The following is a 20080-nucleotide window of genomic DNA, read 5'->3' as shown; positions in this document are numbered from 1 at the left end:
TTTGCACTGGAAAGGCATTCATATAAAACTATAGAAAATTTTAACACTTATAAACCAAAAATTTAAAGGTTAGGTTATTCACCAAAGAGTCTTGACCAATGTCTACCAGCATAGCTGATTTGGCAGGCAAATCCTACCCATCATAACACAAACTGAATTTGTTTTCTTTAATGGAAAGTGAAGCTCTGCACAGAATACAAGATTCCAGCTGAATAATTCTACATTGCTGCTGGATCAACAGATTTCAACAACACGACAATCTCAATTTCTAGGCAATAAAAAAATTAAAATTTGCTTGTTACTGAAGCAAAACAATAGCTCCATCTATTTACTCTGAGCAAGCACTGAATATAAGATAGGCTGATTTGTTTTTCTCTTAATATGTAGTCTCCAATGTATTGAGTCACTCTTTCCTGGGGTTGCCAAAATGTTATCTCCTGGGTTATCAATACAATTTGAAATTTTCATATATGTGCCTTATTTTCTTTGGCACGGTATGGATTCCTTTCTCTCTTTTTAGAGTCAGCCCAGTGGAATTTGGGAGAGGGGAAAACATCCTGTATACCAGGAAACTCAATATTAGCTCAAGAAATTTTATTTTAAAAAAAAAGAAAAGAAAGATAAGAAAAAGATCCCAGGGAAGAATGGAAATAACTCATGTGCCCTTTGCAGCCCGCTCTCGGACACCAAACAGGCTGCTCCTTCCTCCCCTCCTGCTGACCTTTGAGAAGATAAAAATAGAAAAAAGAAAAATAACATCAGCATGCAAAATTTAATCAGATGTTTCTAGAACCTTGAGTTATTAATTAATCAAAAACCTTTTAAATTCTAGAGCATCTTTCTCTTGGTCTAGATTTTAAAAGCACAAACTCGTAAGTCCTGTGTACTTAGATTTGAAGTGTATCATAATTTAATTTTAATTTAATAATTTTAATTTAAGCCCCTACACCACTGGTGTTTGTGGCCAACTATATAGACTGATCAGAACTGTGCTTTCCTATTTTTAAGATTCTAAAGCATCAGATATAAAGTTCAAATCCATGCATCTCAGTGATCAATTCCCTCCCATCTCTTAAACAAATGATAATATAATCATACAAGAATGAAAATCTTTCTGTTTTCTGTGTCTATTAAAGGCCAATATATCTCTTTATGGAAATGGTTCCTGCAAGAAGGGGAGGGGTGAGTGCCTGAGAAAAAGGTCTGAGTACAATTTATAACAAAAGTACAATATTAGAAAGATTGCCATAAATCATGCTTCAGTAGATTTCTTTAACTATCACATCTTTCACAAGTGAAAAAAAAATGGGGCTATATTTGCAGCAACTCCAAGTAGAACATAAATTTAAATGATGTATTTGTGCTATTCACTGATAGGAGACTAATCTTACGTTAATATATTTTCTTCCCGTCAAGAGTTATTTACCTATGCACAATATTTCAGTTAAAAATAAAATATAAAACCATAAACTACATTTTATGGGAAAGCATGACGGAAGCCAAATACGCAAGTCTATTGAAGACGTAAAAGCTTCTAGTAAAGTACTTTATTTTTGGAGAGGAGGTAACTGGGGGTCAAATAATATCATCAGTAATAGAAAAAACAAACTGCTGCCAGACAGTCTGATGTCACGGAGGGAGCCAGCCGGTTCTACAGACTTTGCACAGACTTCCTGATCAGGCATGTAGGGGCACAGAAGCACAGTGCCTGCCGGGTCACCTGGAACTACTGCCTGTCTCAGGAGCAGTCCCTGTGACCACAGATGGGAAAGGGGTCCTGGAGGACACAACATCAAAGTCTCAGAAACTTTTCCTCCCCAGGCAGGTATGACACCATCAGCTCCCCTTCAAGGTACGGTAAGCAGCACATGCCAAGCTCGAAGTGACCGGCTTGCAGTGATCACAGATGGGTTAGTTCTGTTCTTGCAGCATGCTGAGGTCTGTAACGTTCCCCCGCTTTGGTTCTAGGGCAGCAAAAAAGGCAAGATCTTGGTTCTGGTCGGACTGCAGAGCCAGGACAGTTTCTTCAACAACTCCAAGATGAGGGTTACCGGCATTTCTAAAATACGCTAAAGAGAAGAGACCCGAAACTGAATCACAGGTGCCGTGAACTGTGTTCTAAAACATACATTGGTTTAGGCTGGGTTTTTTCTTTTTTAAAACCACATCTCAGGACAATAAACCATGTTTCATAAAGTCCTTTAAAGTGACAAAATTGCTTTAATGAAGAATATCTCCTAATTTGTAAACACAAACTTTTTAGAATAGGTAGGCGTATTTTTAAAACTATGACTAAAAATCTTTTAATATTATCTTTTCTTCCCTCCAATACAAAAGAATTGGCAACTGAGAACACAGGAAGTGGAGGGCAGGTTGCTGGCAAGCTAGGGCAGAGGATGGGAGAGAAGAGGCAAGACAGGTGTATGCAGGGCAGGATTTAAGACATTTGCCTGTACCCCTGGTGTAGAATTGAACTATCTTATGTTAGGCTCTGTTCAGGCTTAAAATCCGACTGACAACAAAATTAACACCATTAAAACCCAATCATAGTTAATGCTTAAACTGACTTCCTTTCAAGTCAATCTCTATGTCATAGCTAAAAACTCATAAAAGTTTCTCTCATTTCTAGAAGACTATGTAATGTTTTGTATTTTAGCATATGTTTATTAAATATAAAGCAGCTATCGAATTTTACTAGTCATTTTATAAATAACATTTTATGCATAAAGTAGGGCTTCCCTGATGGCTCAGCAGGTAAAGGATCTGCCTGCAATGCAGGAGACACAGAAAACTCGGGTTTGATCCCTGGGTCAGGAAGATTCCCTGGAGTAGGAAATGGCCACCCATTCTAGTATTCTCCCCTGGCAAACCCCATGGATGGAAGAACCTGGCAGGCTACAGTCCATGGGGTTGCAAAGAGTGGGATATGACTGAGCACATGACACATACACATGCATAACATATATCAATTTGTATAATTAATCTGAAGTATGCCATATCACACAATTTGCCACAGTTCCTGAAAGACAAAAGCCATCTGCTGTCCGATGAAGTTTAAAATCCGTAAGCTCAGAAAACTGGCCCAAGTACCCTTTTTCCAATAGTATCGGCCTCCAAGCTTTGGCAAGCAAAACCCTCACGTTTGGCGCAGGATCTGATATGAGGCTTAAAAGGCTGGGCAGTAAGTGTCCGACAGACTGGTCCATGGGGATACACTCCTTGCTCGCCACTGCCTCTGATGAAAAGAAAGTCACAGCCAAAAAGTGGGCATTTTTCAATAGGGATCAGCACGGTTTTTCTAAAAACATACACTTCCGTGATTCCAAAGAAGTAATTTCAGGATTTTTTGGTCTGAGAAGTGTGTGTGTGTGAATTTTTAAATCTCAACTACTGAATTTGGTTAGAAACACAGTTATCACTTTATAATTCATTGCCAAGCACTAGGGTCCAAGCGCTGTAACATCCGGTGGAGAAGGCAAAGGCTTTGGAGTCAGATGGGTCCGGGTTCAAAACCCAATCTGATCACTTACTGGCTTCGTGGCCATGAGTAAGTGGTTTTACCTTTCTGGGCCTCAGTTTCCTCATCTGTACAATGGAGCAGCAATGGGAATGCAGACATCCTTTCGGAGTCGAGCATGGCGCCAAAGTAAGGGTGAGGAACCTTCACGCCTGGGCACTCGCCAGTCCTCAGGCTCTGAGGACAGGGGCCACGCCTGTCACATGACAGTCAAACCCCAGACCCCAATCCATCTGTGCACAGGTAACAAATGCTGCTTCTGTGATAACCACCAGCACTCACTGCTGCTCTGCTTACGAAGGGTCTCACGTGTATGCTCACAGCCATTGTCACAGCCAGTCATGGAAATCAGAGCAAGCCTAGTTTTACAGGTGAGTCCATTGTGATGGTGACACCCAAAGGTTCCTGATCCACAAGCAGGAGCGAGGTGGGGATTCTAAACCAGGAAAATGGGTTCTAAATCCTGAAGTTCCTCCCCCTACAGGGAAGCAACAGCAGCTGACATCTACGAGTGCCTTCCAGGTGCCTGGCGCCATGCTGGGTAACATGGGTACATCTGCTCATCGAAGCCTCAGGACCACACTGGGAGGCAGGCCCGTGCCACCAGAGCCCCGTCTCACAGAAGGCAGAGAGGCAGTGCAGGCGCAGAGAGGGGGCTTTGCCCAAGACCTCTCGACAGGGAGTCAGGAGACTCGGGCTTCAGACTAACCGATTTTGACTCCAAAGGTGGCCCTGCTAACCTCCAGGTTATGCTCTCTCCCCACCTTTAAATGGTAATCCACATGACCCTTGGGAGGTTCTCTTGGCTGAGTCCCCTGTCCTTCTGTTTGTGTTCTTGTAGGGTTTTCTAAATCTTTAATGAAAGCATACCCAAGAAAACTGATTTTTCTTGGACAAAATTAGTTGGTCCCTTTTCCCTTTATTTCATCGTGGACTGTCCAAATCTAGGGAAAAAAAAGAATTTTAAAATAAAAGCAAATATCTCTCATTTACCCTTTCTCCACAAAATAAGGTGCAGCGCTAACTTCTTCTTGATAAAAGCCTGGGTTGCCAGGCCTGTGGTTGGTGAATTTGGCACTAACTCTGCCCCATGTTTGCCCTTTCTACAAGTAAATGGCCATGGTTCCCCTGTGATAACCCCTGTGGGCCTGTGGTGGCCCCTCGTGAGTGCTTCAGTGGGGAAGGCGGGGGTGGTTCCCAGAGACAGAAAGGGGGGTCTGGGGCCAGGGTCAGGTGGAAGCCAATCCCAGCTTTTACTGCACTGTTGACGGCGCTGGGTGGCAGGCCCACGTATTCACCATGCTCCTCCTGCTCCCTCTGTGTCCCACAGGACATGTGCATAAGGAAAAGTTAGAACTGTTAAGATAGCACTTTAGCAGAAAACAAACCAACAACAAAAAAAATCATGGTTTTATACTTCCTACGTGATCCTGAGCAAGTTACTTCACCTCTCTGGGCTTCAATTGCTCCAACTAAAAACAAACTGGATGTATATAGGCATGCCGAGTTCCACACCTGGCGGACCTTCCTGTCAGCATCAGATGTGCTGGCATTAGATGTAGGATGAGAGGCCTGACACACACAGGCGGTCAAAGGTGGCAGCCATCATCCCCAGCCAAACACAAACCTCGCCCTCATTTCTCAGATGCTGTGTAGCGAGGGTGGGCTTCCCACGTGGCGCAGTGGTAAAGAACCCGCCTGCCAACGCAGGAGATGCAAGAGATGCAAGGGATGCAAGAGATCCCTGGGGCGGGAAGATCCCCTGGAGGAGGAAATGGGAACCCACTCCAGTATTCTTGCCTGGAGAATTCCATGGACAGAGGAGCCTGCTGGGCTACAGTCCATGGGGTCGCAAAGAATATGACACGACTGAGCAACAATTAGAGAGGGCTCCCTGGGGACCTGAACTTCACCTCAAAGAGATGAAGCAGTCTCTGCCCTACTGCTCTGATCCTCACTGCCCCCACCCCCCACTTCCCCAGGAAGCAGGACTGGGCATGACTGGAGCAGAGTTGGGCCTAGCCCCCACGCACTGGACAGCAGGTGCTGGGAGAGCAGGAGGTGGTTCCCGTCCTACTGTGGTATCAGAGCACGCCTGGCACACAGTGGTGCCCGGCCACTATCTACAGAGGACTGCGCTGAGTAGCTGGGGAACCCTGGGCAGGTTCTTTGCCTGACCAGGCTGTGTGATATGAGGGGGCCCGGTTCACTGATCCCCAAGCTTCTGGCTAGTCCTCCAGGGCTGGGATCCTTTGCCTGGTGCTGTGTGTTGACGTCACACAGGAAACGTATGCACGCGCTGGATGCTCCCCCGGGACCCCTGCTAACCTGACAAATGAAAGCAAATGCTTGCCTTCTGAACCACTTAGAACAGTGCCGGAACCGTAGGATGAGTTCATGATGAAACGGAACCCCAGTGCACTGTCATTGTTTGAATAGAACTTCTGCAGAATTGCCACCACCTGTGAAAAATATTAGAAGAGCAAATTTAAAATGCTGCCATCTACTTGAATTATGAATACTACTCTACATGGAAATGAGACGTTTTTATGTACCCTTCCACTTTTAAAATGAATTTATAAGCACGAGAGAAAGTAATTTTTGTCACAGTGATCATTAGAACACAGAGAAAAAAAGATGTTTAAATATATGGCATTACACACACACACACACATAAAACCCTTCATAAAAAACAGAATTTAAAAAAGGGAATGGCATTAGAAAACTACATTATTAATCTTAAAATTCCAAATCTGAGAAAATGTCCCCTTGCTAACTAAATCATTACCTTTCAGAACATGTCATTTTTATAACATTTTAACACCATCAGAGTACCTTAGTAAATGGATATTTTCAAGTGAGTGCTTTTTTTTTTCCCCCTCAGGGTTCAGCTGGTATAAGCTCACATAAAACAGGATCAGCTTTTCTTTGCTCGAGTCTGCTTACTAACTACTTTTCTTATAAAACCATGCTAGAGCATCAACCCAATCTATGTTTAAAATAAAACACTAAGTCACTATTTAAAGAGCGTGATACATAAAGTAATTTACCTACAATTTTCATACTCAGGCACACAGTTAAACCAAAGAGATAACTTACATATTAATAAAATTATAATACAGTTTCTAATTTCAAAATAAAAGCTGCTTTCATGAGTAAATGGACAAATTAAGCCCAAATAAAATACAGGAGTTAAAATGGAAGAAACATAAATATTCCTTTTTCTAAAAATCATAAACAGAAAAGGCCATGATTCCTGACTAATTTGAAGGAGATCCACCGAACCTCAGAAACTTTATCTGCACACAACTTTAAGGCAGTATATTAAATAATCATAAACATCATTGGGATTATGGAGTTCCAAAATCAGTATCAGCTGTCCGAAATTAAAAAGAAAAGAAATTATGAAATGCAAAATGTGAAAAACATTATTTATCTCCCTTTACTCTCATTTCATCTTATAGCTAATAATAGCCGGGCAGGGAGATCAACGGAAGCTGAGGGAAAATGGCTACGCAAAGAAAAGTGAAGAAAAACAAAGAAATCTAAATTCTTCATCTCTCTCACGCACACAAATCAAACCAAAAGAAAATAAGTTAGGCTTTGTAAAACAGAGGTTGAGAAATTTATGAATAAGGGATTTAATCTTTCAACTTTAGGTTATCAGTTCGAAAACACATAAAACTTTTAAAAATCAGATAACTTAAAAATAGCCAGGGCTCTGAAGTTTCCAAAGATCAGCAGATCAAGGGGGAAAGAAATGAGCTTTCCCGGTCGCCGCAGCCCCGGACGCTGCAGACGAAACGCTCTGCCGGTGCTCTCGGCTCCTGCGCTCGCACGCGGTCCGCTTGGGGAGAACCGAGCCGGGCTCCGCGCTCCGGGGAAAATTCATCACCCGCCGGTGGGAACAAGCCACCGCCAGAGAGCTCTCTCCAAGTGGGGAAGGGGAGAAGGGAACCGAAATAAAGGGCATGATTTCTACCCTGGCAAAGGAAAGGAAATGAAAGAGTGATTGCGTGAAGTTGGAACCAGAAGCCAGGGGTGCCGATGAATACTTTCATATAAAAAAAAAAAAAAGCACTGTTTTCAGAAAAACGATACGAGTATAGTGGGCACGGAACACAGAATTCATATCGGTGGGCTTCGGCTTCAATAACCACCGCACAGATGTTGGCGATAACGCCGTCGGGCGAGGCTAGTCAGCCCGGCCCGGCCCGGGAAACGGGTCTTCGCAGCCGGCACCGGCGCCAGCATCGGTTCCACACCGTGCCCGGCCACGGTCCCCGGCCCGGGGAAGTGGATCAGCCGGTCCCCCGTCCCGACTCCATCCTCAGTCTCCGGCCCCCCGTTCCCGTTTCCTGACGGCCTCTGGCCCCGACCCCACCCGAAGTCTGGGTCCCCGCATCCCCATCGGCGCCCCCAACCCGGGGGAGACGGTTCAGACCAGTCCGAGGCGGACCGCGCTGAGTTCCCGCATCGGCCGCTAGAGGGCGCGATGCCTTCACGGAAAAAAACGTGGGCCTGTTTTTCTCAGAATATGCGCCGGGGACAAGGCATAATGACTGAAACCTCAATCTCTCAAATTAAGCATAATGATTAAGGATCACAGCAAAGAGAAAATCTTTTCGTTTGCCCCTGGCATCGGCCAGATCTTATCCCGAAGAGCTGCAAAAGCCTGATGGATTTCTACAGGGAAGACAATTATTTGAGAGATTTCTAGTTGAGGGCAAGAAAAATGAAAACAAGAGATTACTGAAATAAATCTTGATGAGGTGAAAACTAACACCCAAACAACACCACCACAAACAAATCTACTCAATACTGCGGAAAGCACATTCTGCACCCTGGGAAGGAGAATTATTTAAGGGGACGATTTCACCCTTCTGGAATCACTAAAACCTTGAACATTCCTCTTGCCGGCACACAATAGAGTTAAATAACTCCTTCACACACAAAATGATGTGCAGCTCTGAGCCAGCTTGGGGGACGTTTTTATTCAATAATCACCTCATCTGGGTTAGACTTTCTCATCTCTCTCACTGTAGCATAATTTTCTTTAGGAGCTGAAGTGTATAAACCACGCTGTGTCCTTAAACAGAGGGTTACACTCAGAATGTTCAAGAAAGCTTTGGCAAAAACTGCTCCGATTAATAGGAGAATATTGAAGAGCGGGTGATTCATCTTTTATTTGGTTCGAATAAATTGCCTTATAGAACAGCAGAACACTCTAATTCCAAAGTGACTCTCGCCCTGTCTGCCTCTGAAAATGAATGTCTCCCCGGAGACTGTGGTATTTGTAACTTAGAGCTTTGGAATTCAGTTTATCCCTTAATAAAAACATAATCTCTTTATCCAGAAGAAGACTCTTATTGCTACTTTAGAAATCAATTATAAGGTAGGGAAATTAAGAATTATTCCATCTAATTTGCTTTCTCATATCCCCGAACAGGTTTTACTTACTCTGCTAGTTCATATGGAAACCTCCAATTCCTGCTGTTATCGGTCACTACAAATTCTTGAAGCTGATAAATATATTCTCTTCTCTTGTCTTCATGAAGCAACTAGTTTTTAAAAATTTACACATAAATAAGAATATATAATCCTCCAGAATGCCCCCCAATACTCTGTTTTATTATAAACTTCAGGTTATACATCTGTCCCTGGCCATAGCCGAGTGTCTCCCTGACGCCTGTGTCTCCATTTGCAGAGTGGCTGTGAATTAGCTTTGCTGTGAACACACGGACAGTGCCTCCCTGACTGCTTCCAACCCTTCTCCCCTGTTTCATGTATGTGCTTGTGTGTTTCTACACGCCCTCCACTCTTCCATCTTTCACAATTTCCTGCCTGAAAAAAACAAAAAAAAAACAAAAAAACAGGCCTGTGTGTGCTCGGGAGATAATGCCACGCTGCTGCCTGGGGAGGAGGCACTGCTCGCCCGCGCTGTGCCCACACCAGCCAAGCAGCAGGCGCCCAGCTCTGTCAAGGGCAGCTCCCGGTCGTCTGGATGCGACTAATTAGTTTCTTGAGGTCATTTTTAAACTCTCAGTTTTACACTCATCATTCCTTTAGGAGGGGAGAAAAAAAGGCAAGGAGGCAATCAGCACCATCTTGCAAGAAAAAGCTCTTCATGCAGAACTGAGATTGGATTTCAGCCGGGCTCTTCCCTTAGATGACCCTGAGCAAGGCACATGCCGCCGGGGAGCTCAGCTTCTCCCTTCCCGGAGTGTAATTCTCCATGGCATTAGAACTCTAAGGGACAGGGAGATTAGGAGGAAAGACAGAAAAATATTTACCCATCACTGAAAGAATGCCCACTTTAAGACTATGGATGATCCGTTTCAACTGAAGAAACCCAGAGAGCTGCTTTTTTTTTTTTTTTTTTTTTAAACTGATACTATAGATACCCAGTACAATTTTTAAAAATTGTATTGAATAGGGGAGGTTTGTTTTTTGTTTTAACCCTTCTCCCTACCTTTAGAAAGTCATACAGGTGTTTGAGGACTCCTATTTGTACTCCATCCAGGTCCTTTAGAAATCCGTTGAAGACAGGCAGCAGGTGAGCTGCTGTTAACTGATCCCCAAGGATCACAGCAAGCTCATGGAAGAAGGCCAGGGTGTGCAGGACTTTCCACTGGGCAGACCGCAGAAGGCAAGCAGAACTCAGCGTTATCAAGAGTGTAGGTGGCATTTCTGGAGTAAAACTGATACTGCCAGGGGCTGACCACTTAAAGCTCTATTTCATCAGAGGCCAGTAAACACGTCAACTTTGGCCACAAAAAGCACAGGTCAGTGGGCCTGGCCGCAGCTTCCCCGTCTCCTAATTAGCTGTTCTGTGCCAGCCTCTGCAAAGGCTCCTTTTACCTGCATGTCGGAGGCCAGCGTCTTGTATGTATCTTTCAGGCAGTGCCAATTCTGCCGGCCCAGGGTGAGTGCCACCCCCGGGGAGGCTGAAGGCGCAGTGTTTGGCTATGTTGGTATTGACGGTCTGCGCTCGAGCTAGGTCAGTCATGGACATGTACTGATCTAGCGGGGGCGGAGGTATTGTCCTGGGAAATGGGAGAGAAGGGAAACCATCATGCTTGCAGGAGAGAGGGAGAATACTCATGAAAGACAAGGTGGTTGGAACTTAAATGTGAAAACAGCCAAGCAGAGATGTAAGAGGGACGAGAGGCCTGGACCGATTTCTAGTTTTGCAGGGTGGTAAGTTTTCAACCTGGACGCAAGTTAAAGCAGGGTTGTTTCCAAACTGGTCCAACACCATATCACAGAGCACAGTCTAGAACATCAACGTCTGGTTAGACTGGTCCAGGCAGCTCTGGAGAATGCAAACGCTGTCCTCTTCTCCTATAGCTGCCCCAGTCCCTATGGCTTGAGGCCGTCACTCTGCTCACTACTACCTTTTCCCAATGGATGGAATGCTGCCTTCTTAAGACATTACCCACTAACCTTTTCTCTATAAGGACAATGGGATTCAGTGATTAAAAACCTTTAAGAGAACTTCTATAGCACAAGAAACTAAACCACGAGATAGAACAAAACCAAACATGGTTCAACAAAAGAAGTTGTCAAAAAGTTTTCGGACCAAAAAAAAAGGACTTAAATGGTTTGTATAACTAGACATTAAACATTAATGTATACGTGTCAAATTCTTTTCTCATACTTCATTTTGCTTTATTAAGATACCATTCTAGATTGTTCTAAATACTTTAAATACTACTTGAGAATTTACTTTTTTTCCAGTTGGAGAGGAAATATTAGCAACACAGATTATGAACTAAGATATGTCATTAATATTGATGGAAGAAAAACATTTGGCTCCAACAGCCAGTCTTAAATTTAACTTCCAGATAATGTAAAATGTTGAGTTGCTTTTCTTGTCAAGGAACAAACCTGTAATTTAGATTTATTCTCTTCAAAGGGACTGGAGCCATGGCCCTGATCAGTCTCCCAGAGGTCTCTCATCCCACTGCTGGGTTCGCCTGGACCCTGCAGAGTAGAGTGGGCAGGTTAGCAACACAGTCCAAAGGAGGAAGCCGTCCTACTGCTCCCCCTTCAAAGAACCCTCTTTCAAGGCCAGAAATGACTTCTGCAAACCAAGGCCAGAGCTCCCCCTGAAGTCAGTGGCATTTCTCTCGATGCAAAAAAATACATTTGCAAGCTTATATTTGATATCGCACAGGTCACTCATGCAGGTGCATCTTACATTCAAGGCTGCTTGAGGCTCTTACAAAAGACAGGCTCCCATTGGTGGGTACCAACCACCCGAGTCTGCATTTACCCTTCTTTAAGCCCCAGGATCCCCGGTATGGTTACCTGATAAACAGTCACATGTTTAAAGCATAGACCACTCCAGAAGGCAGAGCAAGGTTTGCAGGAAATGGTGACCAGCACCCCCAGCGTTTCTCAGGAATGGGAGAGTGCCTCCTGGCTGGACTCCAGAGAGAGAGGGTGGACAGGGAAGGGGAGGACCCATTTAATCTGAGTGAAAAGACACGGCTGATAAAAGAGTATTTACTTAGGAAACTGTTCTCAATTTTCACATGTACAAATACCTCTAATGTTTGCTGATGAACCTTTACATTAGGTTAACAATTAAAATGAGCAGGACCGTCCGGCGGTGACATATTGGTCTCTGATCATTGATTAACTGAGATGGACCTGACCTTCTCCTTCAACCATAACATGGATTTTCCTACTTGCACTTGAAATGTCATACTGTCGACTAGCTTAATGGATTCTGACAAATCAGCTCAATATATGATCCAGGAAAGTCGATTAATACACCGATAGATGCTTCACTTGCTCTGAGGCATGCTACCAGAACCTTCAATTCCCAAGGTTTTCACTGAAATGTACTGCTCATTTTAATAGAGGAACATGATAAAACAGAAATATTTTGATGTGATAACCTAAGACCTCAATTTCTCCAAGTTAATAAATTCACAGAGATTAATAAGTAATAGATCATTTCTCTTCCTCCAGGAATTAATTTTATTTCCAAGTCTTCAGTGCCATCACTACATGCAGAACTGACTCCCAGAGCCAAGTTAAGGTTTAAGTAAACCACCCCAAGTCAAGGCAACCCCAGAAGCAGCTGGAAGGTCATTTCCCCAGAAAATCACTGGGCAGTCAAAAGAGATAAGCTGGAAGAACAAGACCCTCTTTCCCCCAGACAGCTCTGGATTGAGTCAGCACACAAAGATGGTAGAGTGGGAGCTGGACCAGGGTCAACACAAGGGCTGAGGGGACAGTCTCCCAGCTTCACCTCCTCTTCTGCCTCATTGCTTAAGCTCTTTGAGGTTTTTTTGTTTGTTTGTTTGTTTTTCTTCTTTTGCAACTAGAAGCATCCTGACTGACCCCTTAGGAAACTAAAAGTCAAGTTCAAGCTGCCTGACATACCTCACGATAAACCACAAGCCCAACTATGCAGACCCTTCAAGATCCTTCACTCAAGAGCACCAGCTTGGAGGTATCTGTTCTTTCTTTTCTGTTTTCGTGTCCATGTATGACAAAGAAGCCCAAAGAGTACCACATCTTCCACCAAGGTAAACGTGACCACACCTTTCCACTTAACACAGATGGTTTTTATACTCCAGGCAACAAGGGTAACAATGTGAGCTTTCTTGCCTATTTTTTGAAACAAATCAGCAAAATAGGATATCATCTCATCCCTTTCTAGTCAAAGGCAACCTTAACGAACTCTTAAACATTTAGGATTTGGACCATTCTCATTCGTCTTTTGTTTTGCTTTACTGGAGTGGACCAAGGGGATAAGGGGAGGTGATAAGTTAGTTTAATCATGAAAACCAAAATATAAACTGTGAGAATGGACAGACAATTGGTACTCTGGCCCTGGAGACCACAATTTTGAAGATTCCCCATCACAGCACATAAAAATGAAAGGATGCCAACACACCATGACTTTATGAGCACAGAGTCCTCGCTGATTTTAATTCGATAGTCTTACCATTACCTGGGAAGGATTCCAGCTCAAGAGGGTCCGTGTGCAACCTTAGTAGGAATTAGGAAGGCATCAGAGCCTCTAACCACAAGCAAGCTGGAAAGTTGGAGAAACTTAAGGTGAGAAAGAAATCATAGGATATCGCTTACGTGCAGAATCTAAACAAAAAGGTACAAATGAACAAAACAGAAGTAGAGTCATGGATGTAGAAAACAAACATATGGCTGCCAGGAGACAAGGCAGGGGGAGGGGTGAATTGGGAGACGGGTTGATATATACACACTACTATAGATAACTAATCAGGATCTGCTGTGTAACACAGGGAACTCGACTCAGTACTCTCTAATGGCCTTCTTGGGAAAAGAATCTAAAAACTAGTGGATACGTGTATATGCTAAACGTTCACTTTACTGTACATCTGAAACTAACACATTGCACATCAACTATGCTAGGTGCTCATTCACATCCAACTCTTTGTGACCCCCATGGACTGTAGCCCACCAGACTCCTCTGTCCCTGGAATTCTCCAGGCAAGAATACTGAAGTAGGTTGCCTTCTCCAGGGGATCTTCACAACCCAGGAATCGAACCTGGGTCTCCTGCATTGCAGGCAGATTCTTTACCACCTGAGCTACCAGGGAAGCCCACATCAACTATAGTCCAATAAATTTTTATTTTTTAAAGAAAGAAGTGCTGGGCTTCCTCCTTGCCCCAGACGTGGAGTCCAGGTCTCACTGGGGCTGGCTCCAGACTAGAGGAGAAAAAGTGGCGAGCTACTGGCTTTTCAAAATCTCTCCTTCAAGAAACAGCATCCACCACTCCATCGTGAGCAGCCAGGTGTGAGAGGAGGCCCGCAGGACAGGCTAGAGGTGACACACAGCTTGAAGGCCGCTGTCAACTTTATATTCCAGGAGTTGCATGAACTCACCTCCTCTCATCACTGAAAGATGTGAATGTCGGTCAGCGGTGAGATGGAGCCTTTAGACATTTAATTCCCCCCAAAGAAGTAGGTCTCATCATCTCTGGGGAGGAGGGAAGGCACTTTTTGGTCTCCCACCTCTGTTTCGTGGAGGAGAGTCAGTGTTATCAATCACCCCATTGATTGGTTGTCTAGTTATCCAACACATGACCTTAAGAATAAAATTAAATTTGCCATTTATCATCTCTGCCAGGATATATTAATAAAAGAAAATGCGGCTTTGTGATTTCTGTCACATCCTCGGTGACAGAGGGACAGGGCAGAGACTTACTGTGCTTGCTAATATCCTGGCTGCGGAGAGCTCGCCCCACGGTGGTGAGGTCAGCCGGGGGCCCTGGCTGTCAGGGGCAGGGATGGGACCTGGCACAGACACGTCACTTGGCCCTTCTCTTAGCTGGTGCTAGGCCTTGTTCACAGGGTCACACTGGGCAGCTCTCAGTGCAGCTGATAATCCCTGAACTTGAGTTGCGAGAAGAGAAGTTTCGAGAATTTCAATAACTGCATTTGGCTTTACAACAAGACAGGCTGGATGCAAATGCACTGCACAGCACAGCACCCCCACCCTGCCCCGTGGGCCCCCGCACGAGCTCTCCCCGAGATGCCAATGTCTACAGACATTAACTTTATTCCAGCTAAACACCAGCCAGGCACAGAGCATCAAACCTGAAGTCGAAAAACCTCAATTGGGAAAATCAGAGTTTAACTTCATCGTCTTTCACAGAAAGACAACACAGTCCTGAACACCACTGTCCGGGAGGCCCAGAAGCACGGTGGGCAGGGGTCCCCCATTTATAAAGTGGACAACTGCTGGCCCTGCCACACACACATGCATGAGCTGAGGCTATCTTCATGGATGAGTGAAGACCTTGCGAGCCCCCAGGGCTACTCACTCTTTCTGTCCACGACTCGACAACCTGAGACTCTCCTAACAGTGAAGATGACATATTTCACGTGCCTTTCTATAAAAACAAACTCATGTTTCCAAGGCCCCAGCCTCCACACACATAGCACTGCCTGCATCCTGTTTTCTACTAGTCAAATCCCAGAGAGTCACTGAAATATTTGGAGCTTGCAAAGACCACACCCCGCCATGGCTAGGGCACGAATCCCCAACATGGGGTTTCTTTCTGAATCTTTGGGGGTCCCAGATCCCTTTGAGCACTGATGAAAGTTGTGGGTCCATTCTCACAAAGAGATTAAGTCCGCATCTGCACACAGGATTTCACAAATGCTTTGGGGAAACTGGAAGAAACCTCTGAACTCACCCCTGACTTCTCGGAATGGTGGAGTCCTGGCCATTGCCTAAAGCCCGCCTCACATGTCAGCTGCTCCGCCAGGTCTTCTCCCAGACCCTTCCTCTGCCCCCAGGAGGGACGGCTTCCTGGCCTGTGCACCCACCCCTGCCCCGGCCCCTGACACTCCCTATGCAGGGGATTGTTTCCACAATCCCCTCAACCAGGCCATGAGGGCCTCCTGTGTCTGTCTGTCATCACCACCTCGGTACCCAGTCCAGGTCCAGGCACTGAATAACTCAGCTTTAGAAATGCATTTTCCAAAAACAGACCTTTGTCTATAACTATTAGGAGCGATATGTTACATGTGCTTGATCCTTCAGCAAACGCTGAGTTAATTTCCTTTATGAATTTAAAGACACAGAATAATCACAGGGCTAACTGGATTTTCACATTTCCTTTCCCGAAAGGCTTCACAAATCTTTGCCTGGCAACAGCAGCAAGTGTTGTTTTTTTTTTTTTCCAGTTTCCCCAACTCGGGGAAGAATACAAATCTAGCCGTGTTTAGAGAAAGAAGAGGCGTGATGATGGATATGGACCGCAGGGCCTGGCTCCCAGATCAGACACTCTGTGGGAACACAGTCACAGCATGAAAAATACCCCAGAGAAGAAGTTGTACTTTTCCTGGCTGCACAAAGGCAAACATCTTCAGGTTTAGGTGAGGGCTGAGTTAACAGGCTCTGAAAGGAGCACTGTCCTTAGCTGTTCATAACTAGAAAGGGCACTGTCACACAGGAAGTGACAGAACCGGGTCCAAGGAGCTAATGAAATTTCCACTGCTTAGGACGTGCCTGAGAACTGCCCGCTTTTACCTGAAAGCCGGCTCCAGTTTTGCACGCATGGCTGAAAAGCAAGGAGGTGAAACCCCTGCTGGGACCTGCACAGTGGGATCCCCGGGGTGACGGCAATGGGGAAAGACTGAGCCAGGCTCCCCATGCACGCCCCCCCGGGTAGACACAAGGGAGCACACATACAGAGAAAAATGCCGTTTTCTCTCATCACGATGGACAACAGTTATCTTGAATGCCTGAATCATTCATCATGTGCTCTTGCAAGCTATCCAGAACTCTTTGGATCCCACTCCTGGCCACAAAGCCCCTATGCATGGCCCCGGGTGAAATCCCGCCTTCCTCCCGTGGCCAGCCTCATTCAGCAGCAGCTCTAAGACCTTGCTTGTGTCAGGGAGAGGAGTTCGCCAATAAAGGAAATTATTGAAAGCATCCTCAGGACACATGGGCGAGCCCAGGAATCCAGTCAAGGATGGCCACGGATGGGGAGGTCGTTAACACGGGAGCTTCGTGGCCTCTGGGGGAAGCCTGGTCAGCTCGGCTCCAGCCAAGACAGAGTCTTCCACCAGGTTCTCCACCAGGCCACCGGAGGGGCTACTGACATGTGGGAAGGTGCTGGTGTCTATGGATGGGCCTTCTCTAGGCAGAGCTGGCTCTCTCTGGCCTGGCTGTGCTGAGCTAGGTTAAAATGGGGGAAGCAAGTTTTTAGCCCTGTACAACAGACTGGAGATTGAGGGCATGAGGAGAAAGGGGTGGCAGAGGATGAGATGGCTGGATGGCATCATCGACTTAATGGACATGAGTTTGAGCAAGCTCCAGGAGACAGTGAGGGACAGGGAAGCCTGGTGTGCTGCAGTCCATGGGGTCTTGAAGAACTGGACACGACTGAGCGACTGAACAACAAATAACAACAATAGACTGGAAGGAAAATGGGAAAATGGGAAAAGGTGAGGTCCACATCCTCGCAAGCCAGTCCTCCCGTCTACCTGGAGACCCAACCTCTCAGGTCTCCTGAGAAGACACTAACCTCACAGGGGACGAGAGGCCCAGTCAGTACCCTCGGATCTGCTAGGGGGGTACTTTGTGCACTGAAAAAGGCACAGGGGGGTGCAGCCAACCCCTCCACCATGCCCAAGTGGTGCATGAGCCCTGGCTTTGGTGCGCTGGCACCCCTTGGCATGGCAAGACTTCTTGCACTTACTGCTCATCAGTCCCTCCACCAGGGGGCAGGCATTAGAAAATAAAAGGTGCTGGACCCAAAGGCCTGGCTACTCGCGAGCCAGTTGGAAAGTCTTGATGAGGAAGATGTGGCGCCCCAGGCCTGACCTTCAGCAAGAACTCAGTGAATTTTGGTGAAGAAAGGTGGAGGGAAGGATCCACCACTCTTACAGAGGATCCATACCCCCTGAGATGTGAATTACCTCCTCTCACACTGCTAAGTAACTTTAACACTGGAGAGATGCTTGTGAACCATCTCGAATGGTCTGCTTAGAGTGTACCTGTCATCTTCAGAGGGAAGACCATTAAAAAAAAAAACCAAGATCAATCACTAGAACATACAAGAAATACAGTGTAGGGCCAACAAACAGTGGGTCAGGAATATCACCTTATGCGCATGTAAAATCCTATGGCACAAAAGTCTATTTGGGAGACTTCACATTTTCCCTGTGTGAATTGTCCAAAGAACTTCATTAATCAAATGGTAAAAGAAAATTTTCTTTATAGGTTATTTAATCACTACTCTCAATGAATATTTTATCTAAATTTAGGAGACAGTAGCTTCATTATTTATAACCCAGTAGTCATGTTTCAAAATCATTATTGCAATTACTTTTTGCTTCTTTACATAATTAAAGCTCTAATATTCCATCTTGCCCAGAAGGTCACTGTTACTAAAACTCCAGACGAGATAATTGCTAGAATTTTAGGTGGACGCTTGAGGTGAAGCGGGGACCCTGATAATTATCCAGCTGAAACTCACCAGGCGGAGGCTGTGTCCCCACAGCTGCCTGCACCCAGTAGCCCAGGCTGATGTCCGAGTCCAAACCCGGAGCCGGTGGTCAGATGTTCAAGGTACCATCTTCCTGAATATAGAGGCCAGCCCTGGAGGGGTTGGCAAAGGTGGAGATGAAGGGGCCCAGGGACTGGAAGGCAGCCTGGAGAACCTGAAACCAGAGGGAAGGGCTCAGTAGGTACAGAGTCTGATTCACTTGATTCCAGGTGGGACAGATGGCTAACCACCAGACAGCTCGCTGTCCACCGAATCATGTCTCAGCAGGTGCATTGCTTTCTAAAAGCAGTCCCTAAGTTCCAAATAAACTATTTTTCAATAGAAAATCAGGAAAAAATGTAGTACCATCAGGTAGCTTACATGCTTCCAGAATATTAATTCCATATCAAATAATTCCAGACTCTGTAAAGCATGTGAACAGCGCTTATTAATCACTGTGGGCATGTTTATGACTGTAACAGAAAAGGTAACTTGGCAGTTACAGTTTTCTCCTCCTCATTTTCATTTCTGGAATATTTGTTTGCAACCAACGCTCCAGGCTTCTGAGATTTCAGGTCCCCTAATAATCCTCACAAAGTCTAAACAAGCTGGTCCATTACTGAAAAGACACAGGACACAGTGACAAGTCCGGAGGCCATGCTGAGGCCCCAGAGTGGCCACACTCACCCATCGGCAGGGGTCACTGATCAGTGTGATGAAAAGGGGCCAGAGCTTGGCCCTGCAGACCTCAGGGGACGTGTGTGGGCCACGGCCAGGAAGCACTCAGCACAGGCTTTCCGCATCCCCCACACACTGTCCGTGCAGAGCCCAAAAAATTCGGGGGCTACCAAAGCAAACAGAACCATGCTGCTCAGACTCAGCCATCCTGAGCAAGGGCGGGCCTGACTTAGTGATGCCGTGGAGGCAGAGCTGTAAGTTAAGGGCGCAGAAAAGGGAACCAGATATGAGTTCAAAAGAAAGCATCTGAAACAAACAGAAATAACAAGAAGTAACTTCCTTTACCCCTTAATCCTAGCAAATGACCTGGTTAAATCCAAGAAGATAAATACAGAAAACCTCCCAAAGGCTGAATGACTGGTATCTGTTATGTGAATTGTAGAGAAGAATTGTGGATGACTTTGAAATTCTGGATTCCCCAAGGAGCACACCCACCAAAGTAAGACGGTCCTAAGTCAAAGTGTTAGTCGCTCAGTCATGTCCGACTCCTTGCAACCCCCATGGACTATAGCCCACCAGGCTCCTCTGTCCATGGAATTTTACAGGCAAGAATACTGGAGTGGGTTGCCATTCCCTTCTGCAGGGGATCTTCCCCACCCAAGGATCAAACCCGGGTTTACCTGCATTGCAGGCAGATTTTTTTTTTACGTCTGAGCCACAGTCTCCCTTTTAGTCATAGAGGGCAGACTGTTAAAACCTGATAGCAATGCAAACTGTTCCTATTCATAGAAGGCAAGCTGGGAGCCATAGAAGGCAAGCTGGGAGCGATGGAACGCAATGGGTTCCACATCATCATATCATCACCCTGGATATGGA

At 45.5% G+C, this 20080-nt stretch overlaps 1 protein-coding gene across 3 annotated transcripts in view; it reads right to left on the bottom strand.

Moving 5' to 3' along the window:
• Positions 1-1524: 1524 nt before the first annotated feature.
• Positions 1525-20080, bottom strand: part of LOC133044968 (putative serine/threonine-protein phosphatase 4 regulatory subunit 1-like) — a 69199-nt gene continuing 50643 nt past the window's right edge. Inside the window, exons 6-7 of one of the 3 annotated variants that reach the window (XM_061126936.1) lie at positions 5871-5979; positions 1525-2069 (exon numbers count right to left, since the gene is read on the bottom strand). In XM_061126936.1, the coding sequence (XP_060982919.1) occupies positions 1912-2069; positions 5871-5979 (267 nt within the window). In that variant the 3' untranslated portion in view covers positions 1525-1911. Of the gene's footprint in view, positions 2070-5867; positions 5980-18517; positions 18702-20080 lie in introns of those variants that run through there. The other 2 variants (XM_061126937.1, XR_009690100.1) reach the window with 2 other exon arrangements.

This window comes from Dama dama, chromosome 23, assembly GCF_033118175.1.
Source record: "Dama dama isolate Ldn47 chromosome 23, ASM3311817v1, whole genome shotgun sequence".
NCBI classification, from domain to species: Eukaryota; Metazoa; Chordata; class Mammalia; order Artiodactyla; family Cervidae; genus Dama; species Dama dama.
The sequence above is the reverse complement of the archived record's forward strand: the minus strand, read 5'-3'. Positions and strand labels throughout refer to the sequence as shown.